The 19,918-nt window shown below is 43.6% G+C and overlaps 1 protein-coding gene across 6 annotated transcripts in view; it reads left to right on the top strand.

The window, feature by feature from the left end:
* tp63 (tumor protein p63) overlaps positions 1 to 19,918 on the top strand; it is a 73,478-nt gene that overhangs the window by 15,824 nt on the left and 37,736 nt on the right. For all 6 annotated transcript variants that reach the window (XM_029695383.1, XM_029695380.1, XM_029695382.1 and 3 more), the window contains exon 2: positions 1,927 to 2,184. In XM_029695383.1, coding sequence (XP_029551243.1) covers positions 1,927 to 2,184 — 258 coding nt within the window. The remainder of the gene's footprint in view (positions 1 to 1,926; positions 2,185 to 19,918) is intronic.

The raw sequence follows: 19,918 nt of genomic DNA, 5'->3' as shown, positions 1-19,918 counted from the left end.
ACATTTTTCATGTGATATAAATTTTACGTGTGCTTTTGTAGCTGGCGGGATTGTCTGGCCATTCAACCAAGAGGGCCAACACACATTTTTAAGTCACATGTGGGCCTACCTCATCACATGACCATGAGCAACCATCCCCGACTCATGTCTGCTACACTTTCACGTCTGCATTTTTTTTTTACATTTTAATGTCAACTTTAGCTGTCAAATGATTAAAACATTTTAATCAAGTATAGTGCAGGATTTGCTATGATTAATCAGAAATGAATAATTTGCTCAAATTGAGCTTTAATTTAAAAAAATGTACACAAATAGAATTGCAAGAATATTGCCGTTTTTTGATTTTGTCCGAAGTCACTGTTAGCGAAATCATTAAATTGATCAACACTTTTTCTTTAACCTCAATCAACTTGTTTTGACATTTACATTGTTGTTTTTTTAGCTGTAGAGATGATCTAATTTGGAGGTTTTCAATGTATTTTGAAAGCTTTCAGACAATGTAAAAAAAAAAATATTAAAAAAAATACGAACATTTGCACTACAATTACAAAAACAAGTTAACTAACTGATTAACTCTGACGGGGGTAATTTTAACATGTTAAACAGGATAAAGGAGGAGACATGGAGTTCTAACTGCTCAGTGTTTTTCACTTCTTCTGACGGTCACTGAACAAAGTATGTAGACGAGAGGCACCTGCAGCGCTAAAACTCCCAAATAAGAAATCATTATTTTTTAACACATTTTAATTATTATATTCAGGTAGGCTAAGTTACCTTTTTACAGAGTTAGCAATTCCACATGGGGGACACATTGCTACTGCAACATGTTAACACCTTTTCACATGTGAGGAGAACAACACTATTTCACTACCACATGTCAAATTCAGATCTCATCAATGTTTCTTACATGAAATTGCAAATGTGATTTTTATTTACATTTTTATATATGTGTGATTTATTTTTTACATGTGAAAATGCAATTCCGTAATGTGAAAGTGAGATTTTCACATGTGGAGTTTTCTTACGTGTGAAAACTGCGAATTAGATTTTCACATGTGAACTTGCAATTCCACATGTGAACGTGAGATTTTTCACATGTGAAACTACATACCGGATTTTTAACGTGAACGTTTTTAACGTGTGAAACAGCACATTTCACATGTGCAACTGCAATTCACATGAGGTGACAAGGTGGTGTTATCATGTGAACTTTAAATTTAACACATGTGAAATTTAAGCTCGACATGTGAAAATGCGAATTTAACGTTTTTTTTTTTAGATCTATATTTTTTTAAGGGCTCTTCTCACTACCTTACACAAATACAGGAGTTTGGCCAGTGTTATTCCCTTTCAGCCAATACAAGTTACCTGACATTTTGACACATAAATACATGGTCCCTTACGGCTAGTTCAGTACCTCTGCCACTCTGTCACTTTTATCAGATCCACCATTTTTATTTAACCAGATGACAATGACACAAGGGTAATCTGTCTTCAAACATTCATATTTTTTTAAATTATTTTTTTTATCACAGATTACTTTCTCTACATTTATTTTTATTGATCAACATAATCTGCAATCTGTGGAAAGTGAGTTTCAGACTGATCTGTGAGCTCTAGACTAAAACACAGTAACATTCTCCTGTTACGAGTCATTCCTAGGAGACATTCCTGTGTTGGTGTTTTCCCCTCCCTCTTCTCACCTCTCTCTAATCACAGTGCAACAATCTGGCCCTTGAGCAAGGCTCTGTGACCCTTAACCCCTAAAAACGGCTCCATCACCACTGTAACATGGCTGCCCTCTGTTCCCACCTGTCCAACCTTTGTGTGTCTTTTGGTGGGGTTTGGGATAAAGTGGAAGTATAATTTTTTTCCATTGGACCTTGGGTGTACAATTGGTCATTTTAAAGTTCTCTGTCTGTCCAGTCACAGTATACCAACCTGGGGCTGCTGAACAGCATGGATCAGAACATTCAAAATGGCGGCTCTACCTCCACCAGTCCCTACAACAACGACCATGTCCAGAACAGCGTGTCAGCTCCTTCACCCTACGCCCAGCCCAGCTCCACCTTCGACGCCATGTCGCCCTCTCCGGCTATCCCCTCCAACACAGACTACGCTGGGACACACACCTTCGACGTCTCCTTCCAACAGTCCTCCACAGCCAAGTCTGCCACCTGGACGGTAAGAGTTCATGTCAAAATATCGATAGATTTTTGAAGTTGATTACTTCATTTTAAAGTGCATTTTTTTTTACAAATGGGTCTCAACACACTTTACAGATTCCCAATAGCACCAGTCACAATTGTATCTATTACCTCTAACAATGACAGATGTTCTGTTTGGAAATACATTCGTTCCGTTTATCATCCAATTGAATATCTTCAAAAATGATGTAAAGTGACTCAACATGATTTTAATTCATCATTATTTGTGTTGGAAGTAGAATTCTGCGATGTCTAAGGTATGGTTGATGGGTGGGTTCTATCATGGGCCCACCCCCACCTTGTGAGCAAAACATTTTAGTGGTCCCACTCTTGATAGTGGAGTAAAAAAAAAAAGAGTTCATTTCCTGCAGTTCTACACATTTTGCCATGGGGCAGAGAGAATATTTTGCAATTGTATAACTCAATTCCTGCAATTCTTCACATTTTGCCATAGGGCAGAGAGAATATTTTGCAATTTTATAACTACATTCCTGCAGTTCTACACATTTTGCCATAGGGCAGAGAGAATATTTTGCAATTTTGTAACTAAATTCCTGCAGTTCTACACATTTTGCCATAAGGCAGAGAGAATATTTTGCAATTTTGTAACTAAATTCCTGCAGTTCTACACATTTTGCCATGGGGAGGAGAAAGATGTTTAATATGATATCGGAGTGACTAAGAACATTTAATGAGGGTTCCCAGGTCGGTAATTCGACCACGATTACTACAAGTTTAGATCTGACTAGACTAACTTACCTATGTAAAAAATGTTTTTTGCTGACATGGGCTAATTCAGTGACTGACTTAACAAGAGAAACGTTTAGAAATTGCACCTTGTGTATTCTACTATTTTCTCAATATGAAGTTGATACCCTGAAAATGCTAAATATTTTTACTCTACAGCTCTGCTCTACGGTGCTCTGTCATTGTGACAATGCTGTAGTGACAGCTGTTGGCTTAGAGTCCCACCTGCACACAGCTTGTTTATGTTTGTAGCCACTATGACCATGAGTACTGGCTCCGTGACCATGAGTACTGGCTCCACGACCATGAGTACTGGCTCCGTGACCATGAGTACTGGCTCCCCGACCATGAGTACTGGCTCCGTGACCATGAGTACTGGCTCCCCGACCATGAGTACTGGCTCCGTCATGGTCTGGCTCCGTGACCATGAGTACTGGCTCCGTGACCATGAGTACTGGCTCCGTGACCATGAGTACTGGCTCCGCGACCATGAGTACTGGCTCCGTGACCCTGAGTACTGGCTCCACGACCATGAGTACTGGCTCCACGACCATGAGTACTGGCTCCGTGACCATGAGTACTGGCTCCGTGACCATGAGTACTGGCTCCGTGACCATGAGTACTGGCTCCGCGACCATGAGTACTGGCTCCGCGACCATGAGTACTGGCTCCGCGACCATGAGTACTGGCTCCGCGACCATGAGTACTGGCTCCGTGACCATGAGTACTGGCTCCGCGACCATGAGTACTGGCTCCACGACCATGAGTACTGGCTCCGCGACCATGAGTACTGGCTCCGTGACCCTGAGTACTGGCTCCGCGACCATGAGTACTGGCTCCGCGACCATGAGTACTGGCTCCGCGACCATGAGTACTGGCTCCGTGACCATGAGTACTGGCTCCGTGACCATGAGTACTGGCTCCGCGACCATGAGTACTGGCTCCGCGACCATGAGTACTGGCTCCGTGACCATGAGTACTGGCTCCGTGACCATGAGTACTGGCTCCGCGACCATGAGTACTGGCTCCGCGACCATGAGTACTGGCTCCGTGACCATGAGTACTGGCTCCGTGACCATGAGTACTGGCTCCGTGACCATGAGTACTGGCTCCGTCATGGTCTGGCTCCGTGACCATGAGTACTGGCTCCGTGACCATGAGTACTGGCTCCGTGACCATGAGTACTGGCTCCGTGACCTTGAGTACTGGCTCCGTGACCATGAGTACTGGCTCCGTCATGGTCTGGCTCCGTGACCATGAGTACTGGCTCCACGACCATGAGTACTGGCTCCGTGACCATGAGTACTGGCTCCGCTACCACGAGTACTGGCTCCGCGACCATGAATACTGGCTCCGTGACCATGAGTACTGGCTCCGCGACCATGAGTACTGGCTCCGTCATGGTCTGGCTCCGTGACCATGAGTACTGGCTCCGCGACCATGAGTACTGGCTCTGCGACCATGAGTACTGGCTCCGCGACCATGAGTACTGGCTCCGTCATGGTCTGGCTCCGTGACCATGAGTACTGGCTCCACGACCATGAGTACTGGCTCCGTGACCATGAGTACTGGTTCCGTGACCATGAGTACTGGCTCCGTGACCATGAGTACTGGCTCCGCGACCATGAGTACTGGCTCCGTGACCATGAGTACTGGCTCCGTGACCATGAGTACTGGTTCCGTGACCATGAGTACTGGCTCCGTGACCATGAGTACTGGTTCCGTGACCATGAGTACTGGCTCCGTGACCATGAGTACTGGCTCCGTGACCATGAGTACTGGCTCCGTCATGGTCTGGCTCCGTTCCTAGCCACCAGGTGACCTGCTCCCTAACTCGCCTGCAGAAGGAGAGGTCGACCATCAGTACTGGCTCCGTTCCTAACCACCAGGTGACCTGCTCCCTAACTCGCCTGCAGATGGAGAGGTCGACCATCAGTACTGGCTCCGTTCCTAGCCACCAGGTGACCTGCTCCCTAACTCGCCTGCAGATGGAGAGGTCGACCATCAGTGTTATCACAAAGGGACAACTGGAAATAATGATTGGGTTGGATCAATTTGCCACCAAGTACTAAGTCATGTTTTGCAGAGGGGTTCAAATACTTATTTCCCTCATTAAAATACAAATCAATTTATAACATTTTTGACATGCGTTTTTCTCGATTTTTTGTTGTTGTTATTCTGTCTCTCACTGTTCAAATAAACCTACCGTTAAAATGATAGACTGATCATTTCTTTGTCAGTGGGCAAACGTACAAAATCAGCAGGGGATCAAATACTTTTTTCCCCTCACTGTACATACGCTGTTTACTTCACGTGCTGGATCTCTCTTGTGAAATCAGAATATTCATGGGAAACTATGTGGCTGAACCAGTCTTACATGATCCTATGCCACTGTACTACAGGAAAGGGTTATGGTTCAGCTAAGTCATCAATCTCCTGTTTGTCAGACGGGAGGAGAGAGTGTTGTAGAACCTGTGGGCTTATTGCCTAAATATCAACCAACGGTAGGTAGGTCATGTCTTGGAGTCAACTGGCGGGGGACACAGAGAGTAACTCGACTGTGGGATAGTAACATTTACCCAATTCCAACACTGCCTCACTCTCCCCTCTCTCTCTCTCTATCTCGTCCCTCTCAACGTTACAGCACAGAAACAAAAGAGTCCGTCTGTGTGTGGAGAGAAACAGGGAAGAGTGAGAGGGGGTGAAACTACTCTGGATTATAAAGTCACACAGTCATAACACATGACGCAATATTGGGTTTGTTTACCTGATGCATAATGGAAATGGAAATCAATGAAGAGAAAAAGAAAAGGGGGACGACGACATTTTTCATCTGAAGTGCTTTTACTGATTTTTGGAATGATTTATGAAAATGATGCTTTGGTTCATTCAACCTATTCTGTTGAATTTATTTGATTTCAATGTGATTTTTAATTTTTTTTAATTTATTTATTTTTGATTGAAAGTTTATAAATTGCTTCTAACACCTCATGCTAGAGGTCTTCCACGTGGACCTGAATGAACACTTTAGACCCGGTGTGGGAGCAGAGCGGCTCCGGATGCGTCATTCTAAATAATGTCACGGGTCAGATCTGATATGATTGTCACGGGTCTGAGTCAGATCTGATATGATTGTCACGGGTCAGATCTGATATGATTGTCACGGGTCAGATCTGATATGATTGTCACGGGTCAGATCTGATATGATTGTCACGGGTCAGATCTGATATGATTGTCACGGGTCAGATCTGATATGATTGTCACGGGTCTGAGTCAGATCTGATATGATTGTCGCGGGTCAGAGCTGATATGATTGTCACGGGTCTGAGTCAGATCTGATATGATTGTCGCGGGTCAGATCTGATATGATTGTCACGGGTCAGAGCTGATATGATTGTCACGGGTCAGATCTGATATGATTGTCGCGGGTCAGAGCTGATATGATTGTCACGGGTCTCGGGTATGTTTAGTTTTGAAATGACTATTCCGGATGGACCCGTACAGATCCGAACAAGACTGCTGCAGTAGAGAGAAATTGTATAATTTATACCGCTGCTCTTTTGCTTTTTACGAGAGTGGCGCGTGTGGCTTGTTGTTGGCCAATCAGAAGTCATCAAACCGCCCATGTCTTTTTCCACGTTTTGTTGTGTTACAGCCTGAATTTAAAATGGATTAAATGTAGATGTTGTGTCACCGGCCTACACACAATACCCCACAATGTCAGAGTGGAATTATAACGTACAAATTAATACAAAATGAAAAGCTGAAATGCCTTAAGTCTAATAACTATTTAACCCCTTTGTTATGCCTGAAGTTCAGGAGTAAACATGTGCTTAACAAGTCACATAAGTTGCATGGACTCACTCTGTGTGCAATAATAGTGTTGAACATGCATTTTAACTGACTACCTCGTCTCTGTACCCCACATATACAATTGTTTGTAAGGTCCCTCAGTTGAGCAGTGAATTTCAAACACCGATTCACCCACAAAAACCAGGAAGGCTTCCCAATGCCTCGCTAAGAAGGGCACCGATTGGTAGAAAAAAAGCATTGAATATCCCTTTGAGCATGGTGAAGTTATTATTTACACTTTGGATGGTGTAAAAATACACCAAGTCAGTTGCCGGAGAGGAAGGAAATTCCCGCTCAGGGATTTCACCATGAGACCAATGGTGACTTTAAAACAGTTACAGAGTTTAATGGCTGTGATAGGTGACAACTGAGGATGGATCAACAACATTGTAGTTACTCCACAATACCAACCTAAATGACAGAGTGAAAATAAGGAAGCCTGTATAGAATAAAAAATATTCCAACACATGCATCCTGTTTGCAAAAGGCACTAAAGTAATACTGCAACAAATGTAGCAAAGAAATTAACTTTTTGTCCTGAATACAAAGTGTTATGTTTGGGGCAAATGCAATACAACACATTACTGAGTGAGCAGCAGTTTTTCAGGATAAAAAAGAAACAGAATAGAGCTAAGAACAGGGTAAATCCTAGAGGAAAACCTGGTTCAGTCTGCTTTCCACCAGACACCGGGAGATGAATTCACCTTTCAGCAGGACAATAACCTAAAACACAAGGCCACATCTACACTGGAGTTGCTTACCAAGAAGACAGTGAATGTTCCTGAGTGGCAGAGTTACAGTTTTCTCTTAAATCTACTTCAAAATCTACGGCGAGACCTGAACGTGGTTTTCTACCAATGATCAACAACCAATTTCACAGAGCTTGAAGAATTTTGAAAAGAATAATGGGCAAATGTTGCTCAATCCAGGTGTGGAAAGCTCTCAGAGAATTACCCAGAAAGGCTCACAGCTTTAAATCGCTGCCAAAGGTGCTTCTACAAAGTATTTATTTATTTAACCTTTATTTAACCAGGTAGGCCAGTTGAGAACAAGTTCTCATTTACAACTGCGACCTGGCCAAGATAAAGCAAAGCAGTGCGACACAAACAACAACACCGAGTTACACATGGAATAAACAAACGTACAGTCAATAACACAATAGAAAAATCTGTATACAGTGTGTGCAAATGAAGTAAGGAGGTAAGGCAATAAATAGGCCAATAGTGGCGAAGTAATTACAATTTAGCAATTTACACTGGAGTGATATATGTGCAGATGAGGATGTGCAAGTAGAAATACTGGTGTGCAGAAGAGCAGAAAAACAAATACGGGGATGAGGTAGGTAGTTGGTTGGATGGGCTATTTACAGATGGGCTGTGTACAGCTGCAGCGATCGGTTAGCTGCACAGATAGCTGATGTTCAAAGTTAGTGACGGAGATATGAGTCTCCAACTTCAGTGATTTTTGCAATTCGTTCCAGTCATTGGCAGCAGAGAACTGGAAGGAAAGGCGGCCAAAGCAGGTGTTTCCTTTGGGGGTGACTAGTGAAATACACTTGCTGGAGCGCGTGCTATGGGTGGGTGCTGCTATGGTGACCAGTGAGCTGAGATAAGGCGGGGCTTTACCTAGCATAGACTTATAGATGACCTGGAGCCAGTGAGTTTGGAGACAAATATGTAGCGAGGGCCAGCCAACGAGAGCATACAGGTCGCAGTGGTGGGTAGTATATGGGGCTTTGGTGACAAAACGGATGGCACTGTGATAGACTGCATCCAATTTGCTGAGTAGAGTGTTGGAGGCTATTTTGTAAATGACATCGCCGAAGTCAAGGATCGGTAGGATGGTCAGTTTTACGATGGTATGTTTGGCAGCATGAGTGAAGGATGCTTTGTTGCGAAATAGGAAGCCAATTCTAGATTTAATTTTGGATTGGAGATGCTTGATGTGAGTCTGGAAGGAGAGTTTACAGTCTAACCAGACACCTAGGTATTTGTAGTTGTCCACAAATTCTAAGTCAGAACCGTCCAGAGAAGTGATGCTGGACGGGCGGGCAGGTGCAGGCAGCGATCGGTTGAAGAGCATGCATTTAGTTTTACTAGCATTTAAAAGCAGTTGGAGGCAACGGAAGGAGAGTTGTATGGCATTGAAGCTCGTTTGGAGGTTAGTTAACACAGTGTCCAAAGAAGGGCCAGAAGTATACAGAATGGTGTCGTCTGCGTAGAGGTGGATCAGAGACTCACCAGCAGCAAGAGCGACATCATTGATGTATACAGAGAAAAGAGTCGGCCCGAGAATTGAACCCTGTGGCACACCCATAGAGACTGCCAGAGGCCCGGACAACAGGCCCTCTGATTTGACACACTGAACTCTATCAGAGAAGTAGTTGGTGAACCAGGCAAGACAGTCATTAGAGACTTAGGGGTGTGAATAGTTATGTAAATTAGATATTTCTGTGTTTCATTTTCAATAAATTTGCATAAATTTAAAAAAAAAACCTGTGTGCTTTTTCATTATGGGGTATTGTGTGTAGATGGGTGAAAAACCCCCGATTTAATCCATTTTGAATTCAGACTGTTAACAACAAAATGTGGAATAAGTCAAAGGGTATGAACACTTTCTGAAGAAGGCCACTGTATTTAATTGTTTACCTTCATTTGCTTCCTCTGTAACCCGCCATCGTGGCCATGTGGTTGTTGATTTGTAACAGTTAATGATAAGGTGTTATGGAGTGGAGCTCAGACTGCGACAGTTTGAACCTGACGCATGGTGAAATACTTGGCTGTGGCATCACACAGTTCCATGGTTAGAGCAGGTAATAGATGAGGTTATAACCTACTATTGTACACTATTCTCCCTGTTATAACAGTTCCATGGTTAGAGCAGGTAATAGATGAGGTTATAACCTACTATTGTACACTATTCTCCCTGTTATAACAGTTCCATGGTTAGAGCAGGTAATAGACGAGGGTATAACCTACTATTGAACACTATTCTCCCTGTTATAACAGTCCCATGGTTAGAGCAGGTAATAGACGAGGGTATAACCTACTATTGAACACTATTCTCCCTGTTATAACAGTCCCATGGTTAGAGCAGGTAATAGACGAGGGTATAACCTACTATTGAACACTATTCTCCCTGTTATAACAGTCCCATGGTTAGAGCAGGTAATAGATGAGGTTATAACCTACTATTGTACACTATTCTCCCTGTTATAACAGTTCCATGGTTAGAGCAGGTAATAGACGAGGGTATAACCTACTATTGAACACTATTCTCCCTGTTATAACAGTCCCATTGTTAGAGCAGGTAATAGATGAGGTTATAACCTACTATTGAACACTATTCTCCCTGTTATAACAGTCCCATGGTTAGAGCAGGTAATAGACGAGGGTATAACCTACTATTGTACACTATTCTCCCTGTTATAACAGTCCCATTGTTAGAGCAGGTAATAGATGAGGTTATAACCTACTATTGTAAACTATTCTCCCTGTTATAACAGTCCCATTGTTAGAGCAGGTAATATATGAGGGTATAACCTACTATTGTACACTATTCTCCCTAGTATAGTTCTATGTATACTAATCTTCCAACATTACCATGGGTTAAAGAACTGAATGTGGCCAATTTTCAGAATGAAACAAACCACCATTTCTTTCTTTTTGTGAGTAAAGTCTCTCCGAACCATTTTTTATTTTTTTTACTCGAATACTTTCCTAAACCTAAATAATCTATAAGATCAGAGTATTTAAACATCTACCAATTGGTGCTGAAACGCAGACGAATATGCATATAAGGTGTAAATTCCTAAGTCCCTTTTATTTCACTGTGTTTTGTCTCGTGTGTGTTTGGTGTTTTTTTTTTTTTTTTTTTTTTTTTAATGACTGTTCTTAAGAGACGCACCTAATCCCACATCTTAACCTCTTCCCGTCTGGGACTGACTGTGACACACACCACACACGTAAAGAGTGGTATGACACCTCAACATTTCCCGTATTTCCCTGCTCCCTAACCCCACCCCACCCCCGCCTCCCTCGATGTCTCTTTAACAGAATCATTCTACAATGAGTCAAAACATACTGTCCTTTTATGGTTCAATGAGCCAGAACATATTCCGTCCTCTATAATTTTTTTTTTTTGAATTTGGCAATATATTCAACCGGCCTCCGAACCGCAGACCGCGTGTAACCACGCCAGACACGACACCTGTGGAATCGTCTGAGACCAGCCACCTGGACAGCTGATGAAACGGTGGGTTTTGCACAACCAAAGAATTTCTGCACAAACTGTCAGAAACCGTCTCAGGGAAGTTCATCTGCGTGCTCGTTCATCCTCACCAGGGTCATGACCTGACTGCAGTTCGGCGTCGTAACCGACTTCAGTGGGGAAATGTTCACCTTCGATGGCCTCTGGCACGCTGGAGAAGTGTGCTCTTCATGGATGAATCCCGGTTTCCACTGTACCGGGCAGATGGTGGACAGCGTGTATGGTGTTGTGTAGGCGAGCAGTTTTCTGATGTCAATTTTGTGAACAGAGTGCACCATGGTTGTCCGTAGCTACAGACAACGAACACAATTGCATTTTATCGATGGCAATTTGAAATACACAGAGATACCGTGATGAGCTCCTGAGGCCCATTGTTGTGCCATTCATCCGCCACCATCACCTCATGTTTCAGCATGATAATACACGGCCCCATATCGCAAGGATCTGTACACAATTCCTGGAAGCTGAAAATGTCCCAGTTCTTCCATGGCCTGTATACTCACCACACGTGTCACCTATTGAGCATGTTTGGGATGCTCTGGATCATTGTGCACGACAGCGTGTTCCAGGTTCCAGTTCCCACCAACTTCACACAGCCATTGAAGAGGAGTGGGACAACATTCCACAGGCCACAATCAGCAGCCTGATCAACTCTATGTGAAGGAGATGTGTCGCGCTGCATGAGACAAATGGTGGTCACACCAGATACTGACTGGTTCTGATCCACACCCCTACCTTTTTAATTAAGGTATCTGTGACCAACAGATGCATATCTGTATTCCCAGTCATGTGAAATCCATAGATTAGGACCTAATGAATTTATTTCAATTGACTGATTTTCTAATATGAACTGTAACTCAGTAAAATCTTTGAAATTGTTGCATGTTGCTTTTATGTTTTTGTTCAGTGTAAATATGTGCTATTTGGCGGTATTTTCCCCTCGCTACTGTATATGAATGGGTTGAACAGCGTGAGGTGGGGTTTGTCTAGTGTATTACCTGCCACCAGGTAGGCTAGGTCTGCGTACCAAATGGCACCATATTCCCTGTGTAGTGCACTACTTTTAACTGATAAAAAATAGTAGTGCACTACACAGGGAATGGGGATCCATTTGGACCACATACTAGGCCTCTGGTAGAGTGGAGGAATGTGATGGTCCAGGCTGTGTAGAGCTTGGGCGGGGGGGGATTACTGTAATGGATTGAGGACCTGGAGAGAGGAAATACTGTGGAAATACCGTGTGCTTCTCTGCTGAACCCTGCGCTCCGGGCTGGCACGGGGGGAGAGAGAGAGAGAGGCGTGTGTTTGCCTCCGTGCTCCGTCTTTGTTCTGAGGGAGTTGATCTTTAGCTCTCGACTGCCATGGCGTCTCGCATTGTGCCGCAGGAGGAGAGCCCTCTCAGAGAACCAACCGTTCAAAGGAGAAGAGTGTTCCTGGGAACAGCGTTAGGCAAGACCCAACCTGTCCCCTGGGAACATCTGCAGAGCCAGGGCTCGTCCCGTGTCTTAGAGATGGTGGCTGAGACTTGTTTATGTCAACGAGCCTGTATAGACTCGCCCCGAACTAACACAGAGAGACACAAGCCCTCAAAGATACAGCTGGGAAACATAGCAAGGAAGAAGGGGAAGAAAGCCGGGGATTTAAAAGATAAGGAAATTATTTAAAAGATTTAAAAGAAAAGGAAATGATTTCTCGATAATGCTGCAGTCTGGAAAAGGCCCATTTTTCAAACCTGTTTTTTTTATTATTATTGAGCATGTTTTCTTCCTTGAGCATTAGGAGATTACCCAGGCTATAATGGAACACTGCTGTAGAGATTACCCAGGCTATAATGGAACACTGCTGTAGAGATTACCCAGGCTATAATGGAACACTGCTGTAGAGATTACCCAGGCTATAATGGAACACTGCTGTAGAGATTACCCAGGCTATAATGGAACACTGCTGTAGAGATTACCCAGGCTATAATGGAACACTGCTATAGAGATTACCCAGGCTATAATGGAACACTGCTGTAGAGATTACCCAGGCTATAATGGAACACTGCTGTAGAGATTACCCAGGCTATAATGGAACACTGCTGTAGAGATTACCCAGGCTATAATGGAACACTGCTGTAGAGATTACCCAGGCTATAATGGAACACTGCTGTAGAGATTACCCAGGCTATAATGGAACACTGCTGTAGAGATTACCTAGGCTATAATGGAACACTGCTGTAGAGATTACCCAGGCTATAATGGAACACTGCTGTAGAGATTACCCAGGCTATAATGGAACACTGCTGTAGAGATTACCCAGGCTATAATGGAACACTGCTATAGAGATTACCAGGCTATAATGGAACACTGCTGTAGAGATTACCCATTCTATAATGGAACACTGCTATAGAGATTACCCAGGCTATAATGGAACACTGCTGTAGAGATTACCCAGGCTATAATGGAACACTGCTGTAGAGATTACCCAGGCTATAATGGAACACTGCTGTAGAGATTACCCAGGCTATAATGGAACACTGCTGTAGAGATTACCCAGGCTATAATGGAACACTGCTGTAGAGATTACCCAGGCTATAATGGAACACTGCTGTAGAGATTACCCAGGCTATAATGGAACACCGCTGTAGAGATTACCCAGGCTATAATGGAACACTGCTGTAGAGATTACCCAGGCTATAATGGAACACTGCTGTAGAGATTACCCAGGCTATAATGGAACACTGCTGTAGAGATTACCCAGGCTATAATGGAACACTGCTGTAGAGATTACCCAGGCTATAATGGAACACTGCTGTAGAGATTACCCAGGCTATAATGGAACACTGCTGTAGAGATACCCAGGCTATAATGGAACACTGCTGTAGAGATTACCCAGGCTATAATGGAACACTGCTGTAGAGATTACCCAGGCTATAATGGAACACTGCTGTAGAGATTACCTAGGCTATAATGGAACACTGCTGTAGAGATTACCCAGGCTATAATGGAACACTGCTGTAGAGATTACCCAGGCTATAATGGAACACTGCTGTAGAGATTACCCAGGCTATAATGGAACACTGCTATAGAGATTACCCAGGCTATAATGGAACACTGCTGTAGAGATTACCCATTCTATAATGGAACACTGCTATAGAGATTACCCAGGCTATAATGGAACACTGCTGTAGAGATTACCCAGGCTATAATGGAACACTGCTGTAGAGATTACCCAGGCTATAATGGAACACTGCTGTAGAGATTACCCAGGCTATAATGGAACACTGCTGTAGAGATTACCCAGGCTATAATGGAACACTGCTGTAGAGATTACCCAGGCTATAATGGAACACTGCTGTAGAGATTACCCAGGCTATAATGGAACACTGCTGTAGAGATTACCCAGGCTATAATGGAACACTGCTGTAGAGATTACCCAGGCTATAATGGAACACTGCTGTAGAGATTACCCAGGCTATAATGGAACACTGCTGTAGAGATTACCCAGGCTATAATGGAACACTGCTGTAGAGATTACCCAGGCTATAATGGAACACTGCTGTAGAGATTACCCAGGCTATAATGGAACACTGCTGTAGAGATTACCCAGGCTATAATGGAACACTGCTATAGAGATTACCCAGGCTATAATGGAACACTGCTGTATAGATTACCCAGGCTATAATGGAACACTGCTATAGAGATTACCCAGGCTATAATGGAACACTGCTGTAGAGATTACCCAGGCTATAATGGAACACTGCTGTAGAGATTACCCAGGCTATAATGGAACACTGCTATAGAGATTACCCAGGCTATAATGGAACACTGCTGTAGAGATTACCCAGGCTATAATGGAACACTGCTATAGAGATTACCCAGGCTATAATGGAACACTGCTGTAGAGATTACCCAGGCTATAATGGAACACTGCTATAGAGATTACCCAGGCTATAATGGAACACTGCTATAGAGATAACCCAGGCTATAATGGAACACTGCTATAGAGATTACCCAGGCTATAATGGAACACTGCTGTAGAGATTACCCAGGCTATAATGGAACACTGCTGTAGAGATTACCCAGGCTATAATGGAACACTGCTATAGAGATTACCCAGGCTATAATGGAACACTGCTATAGAGATTACCCAGGCTATAATGGAACACTGCTGTAGAGATTACCCAGGCTATAATGGAACACTGCTGTAGAGATTACCCAGGCTATAATGGAACACTGCTGTAGAGATTACCCAGGCTATAATGGAACACTGCTATAGAGATTACCCAGGCTATAATGGAACACTGCTATAGAGATTACCCAGGCTATAATGGAACACTGCTATAGAGATTACCCAGGCTATAATGGAACACAGCTGTAGAGATTACCCAGGCTATAATGGAACACCGCTGTAGAGATTACCCAGGCTATAATGGAACACCGCTGTAGAGATTACCCAGGCTATAATGGAACACTGCTGTAGAGATTACCCAGGCTATAATGGAACACTGCTATAGAGATTACCCATGCTATAATGGAACACAGCTATAGAGATTACCCAGGCTATAATGGAACACCGCTGTAGAGATTACCCAGGCTATAATGGAACACCGCTGTAGAGATTACCCAGGCTATAATGGAACACTGCTGTAGAGATTACCCAGGCTATAATGGAACACTGCTATAGAGATTACCCAGGCTATAATGGAACACTGCTGTAGAGATTACCCAGGCTATAATGGAACACCGCTGTAGAGATTACCCAGGCTATAATGGAACACTGCTGTAGAGATTACCCAGGCTATAATGGAACACTGCTGTAGAGATTACCCAGGCTATAATGGAACACTGCTGTAGAGATTACCCAGGCTATAATGGAACACTGCTGTAGAGATTACCCAGGCTATAATGGAACACTGCTGTAGAGATTACCCAGGCTATAATGGAACACTGCTATACAGCAGTAGTTGCCAGGGCCATAGCTACATAGACACGAGCCCCGGGCCTCGGTCATAAAATAATGTCATAAAATAAATTCCAGGGGGCCCCCATTGCCACTCACTCAGATATTGTATGAACATGGCATAAGTCATGACAAAATGTGTAGAATTGCAGGAAATTTGCTTTGAAACTGCAACAAAAAGCTATGTAAAACTAACGTATTTAAAAAATATATGTATATCTTTTGTTAATAAAATACTTTTTCTGCTAACACTCTCCACTGTATGTATTAAATTATAGTTTGTAATCCCTGTGCGGCGTAAATATTTAATTTTCTATATTTAATTATTTTTTTAAAAAAAATTATCCGTTATTTTACCAGGTAAGTTGACTAAGAACACGTTCTCATTTACAGCAACAACCTGGGGAATAGTTACAGGGGAGAGGAGGGCGGGTGAATGAGCCCAATTGTAAACTGCAAACTCATGTTAATGTGAGTTCATGTGTAGCGGCTAATTGTATAGCTAATAGGCTGTGTGTTTGTAGATGGACTGAGATGAATGGAGCTTCAGTAGTCAAGGTGATCATGGCTGGGGCCATTTTGTTTTTTGCTGTTCTCCAAATATCATTTTAGAGTTTTAGTTTTAGCTGTAAGGTTCCCCAACTCAGATCACAGAACAATACATCAGCTGTAAGGTTCCCCAACTTTTTGAACACAGGTAAAATCTGTCCGTTCCTCTACATAGCATAGCAGTTGATGTGTTGATTTTCACTTTTCGGATGTTGTCTTGCTCATTACTTTATCACAGAGATGTGATTGGTTGTTTAAACTGTAGCTCCCCCCCAAAAATGAATTGGTTAATCCCAAGAGTGACAGATACTTATCTTTGGCCACCATCCCAGATCTGACTAGATAAACATGTCATATCCCACTACGTCATCCAGACACCTAGGACTCTATCCCATGATGACGGCAGCATCATATGTTTGTACGATCATTGCAGAGATTTTGTTTTGTACGCTGATGTCCTTGGTAAGAGCTACCTTTTCAGGGGCGCTGCTTCCCAAACTTATCTTTGCAACACATAGGAGTACTTTTTGTCTTTTGGATGTGTTTTTAGAAACATTGTCTTCCAAAACACGTGATGACTAAACGATGAAATGATTTCACAGGAAATAAATCGCTAATAAGGAGGATATGTTTTATCACCTTAAAATGTTCTATCCTGTAGTTTCTTCTTCAACAAGAGGCAGGGGTTTTTCCCCCCCGGAGAGAAAATAAAATACAAACGCTCCATTTTTTAATTTTTTTAAAGATTTGTGTAAGTTAGTGAGAAACTGCTGAAGACATGATGTAACCTGTCAAGCATGAAGAGGACAAGACTGGAGGCGCCAAGCCCTGCTTGTTTAAGGCCCAGCTCTGTCAGGACTTGATTTGGCGTGCGCCCGCAGCCATCGGGGCTGGGGAAGGAACGCTACGGCTGTGGGCCTGTCTCAACCTGAACCTGGTACATGTTGCTGGGAGGAGAACAGTCTGTTTGTGTGTGTGTGTGTGTGTGTGTGTGTGTGTGTGTGTGTGTGTGTGTGTGTGTGTGTGTGTGCGTGTGTGTGCGTGTGTGTGTGTGTGTGTGTGTTGGGTTGGGGTACCTCTGGTGAGAGACGGAGTAGACTCTCACAGAAACACACACACACACAGAAACTGAAACACACACAGTTATGCAGGCATGCTACACTGTACATGCGTCTTCAGTAGGCTAATGAATGTGCATAAATGCAAGTTTCAACCATTTGAAATATACAGGATGTCTCATAATCACACATTGTTGTTGTCCTCTGGCGTTACAGTGAATCCAGGCTCTCTTTCATCCTCTATATCTATCTGCTGCACACAGCTGGTGTGTCTTGCAGGAATAATCTTTGGTGTCAGGAAGGACGAGGGCTTGGGTGGCTTTTCTAAACAATGTAATTCATCAGCTTCAACAAATCACGTTTTTTTTTGTCTCTTTACTTGATAAAAGAAGAAAAACACGAAGTCACCTACCTACCTACCTACCCACCTACCCACCCACCTACCCACCTACCCACCCACCCACCTACCTACCCACCTACCCACCTACCTACCCACCCACCTACCCACCTACCCACCCACCCACCCACCTACCTACCTACCTACCTCCCTACCCACCTACCCACCTACCTACCCACCTACCCACCTACCCACCTACACACCTACCTACCCACCTACCCACCCACCTACCCACCTACCCACCTACCTACCTACCTACCTACCCACCTACCCACCTACCTACCCACCTACCCACCTACCTACCTACCCACCTACCCACCTACCCACCTACCCACCTACCTACCCACCTACCCACCTACCTACCTACCTACCCACCTACCCACCTACCCACCTACCCTATATACTCATGCTAACTGATTCTCCCAGAGCATTTTAGAAATTTGCATTGAAATTTGCAGAACATGTCCATAATATATCTGCAATAACAGTGGAATGATAGTGTTTCACAGTGTTGTGATTGGCTGTGATATTTGTCTATTGATTTAACCCGCAGGAGCGGCATCTGTTGTCAAAATGAGAAAGCTGTTCTGACTTTGTGTCTGTGTTATCTAGTGGAAATCGGGTCAAGTGGCCAATGGAGAAATCGGGTCTCTGTCATTTCCTGGGTTACTAAAATTCTACACTGTTCTCCTAATAACAGATGTGAGAAATCAAGCAGTGAATAGAAAAGCCAGCGAGTGATTGTACCATCTAAATCGCTGTGAAATATCTTCTCAGTAACAACAAGTCAACTTTTAACCAGTTGTTTTCCGGAAGTGAAAGGCTGAAGCTCGAGTCTCCGGGCCATGTTACAGGAAATGGGATGCTGGGAGATTTGTTCTGAATGCCGCCGAGCACTGTTACAAGTCACCTATCTTCCACATAGGGCAGCGTTCTAGGACATTTAAATGTAGAGCCTTTTTTAACTCTGTTCCAAATGGCACCCTATTCCCTATATAGTGCACTACTTTAGACCAGAGACCTATTCCCTATATAGTGCACTACTTTTTGACCAGGGCCTTATGGGTAGTACACTGTGTAGGTGACTAGGATACCATTTGGGATTTGACCAGCTATGTATGGTGTTATCAGTGTTTTTTTTGTACCCGTGTAATTACATAGTAATATATGAGAGAGTAGCACACCCTTCCTGGGAGTGGAGAGGAGGGCCACTGGGGGGGGGGGGGGGGGGCAGTGTGTGTGTGTGTGTACCTTTCAGCAGCAGCTCCTTAGCAAACACAGAGCCAGTAGCACATAGTTGCTCAAAGTTTGTTGCTCGAGGGCTGGGAGGGTTTATCGTCATCTGGGTGGCAGTGTGTGTGTGTGTGTGTGTGTGTGAACCTACAGTATGGCAGCAGTCTTCTGCCTTGATGGTGGCGGATACTGAATGCTTTATTTATTTATTTAACCTTTATTGAACTAGGCAAGTCAGTTAAAGAACAAATTCTTATTTACAATGACGGCCTACCGGGGAACAGTGGGTTAACTGCCTTGTTCAGGGGCAGAACGACAGATTTTTTTTTAACCTTGTCAGCTCGGGGATTTGAACTTGCAACCTTTCGGTTACTAGTCCAATGCTCTAACCACTAGGCTAGCTGCTAGTTACTAGTCCAACGCTCTAACCACTAGGCTAGCTGCTAGTTACTAGTCCAACTCTCTAACCACTAGGCTAGCTGCTAGTTACTAGTCCAACTCTCTAACCACTAGGCTAGCTGCTAGTTACTAGTCCAACTCTCTAACCACTAGGCTAGCTGCTAGTTACTAGTCCAACTCTCTAACCACTAGGCTAGCTGCTAGTTACTAGTCCAACTCTCTAACCACTAGGCTAGCTGCTAGTTACTAGTCCAACTCTCTAA

Source organism: Salmo trutta, chromosome 17 (assembly GCF_901001165.1).
Source record: "Salmo trutta chromosome 17, fSalTru1.1, whole genome shotgun sequence".
NCBI lineage: Eukaryota > Metazoa > Chordata > Actinopteri > Salmoniformes > Salmonidae > Salmo > Salmo trutta.
This window is presented reverse-complemented; position numbering and strand designations above follow the sequence as displayed.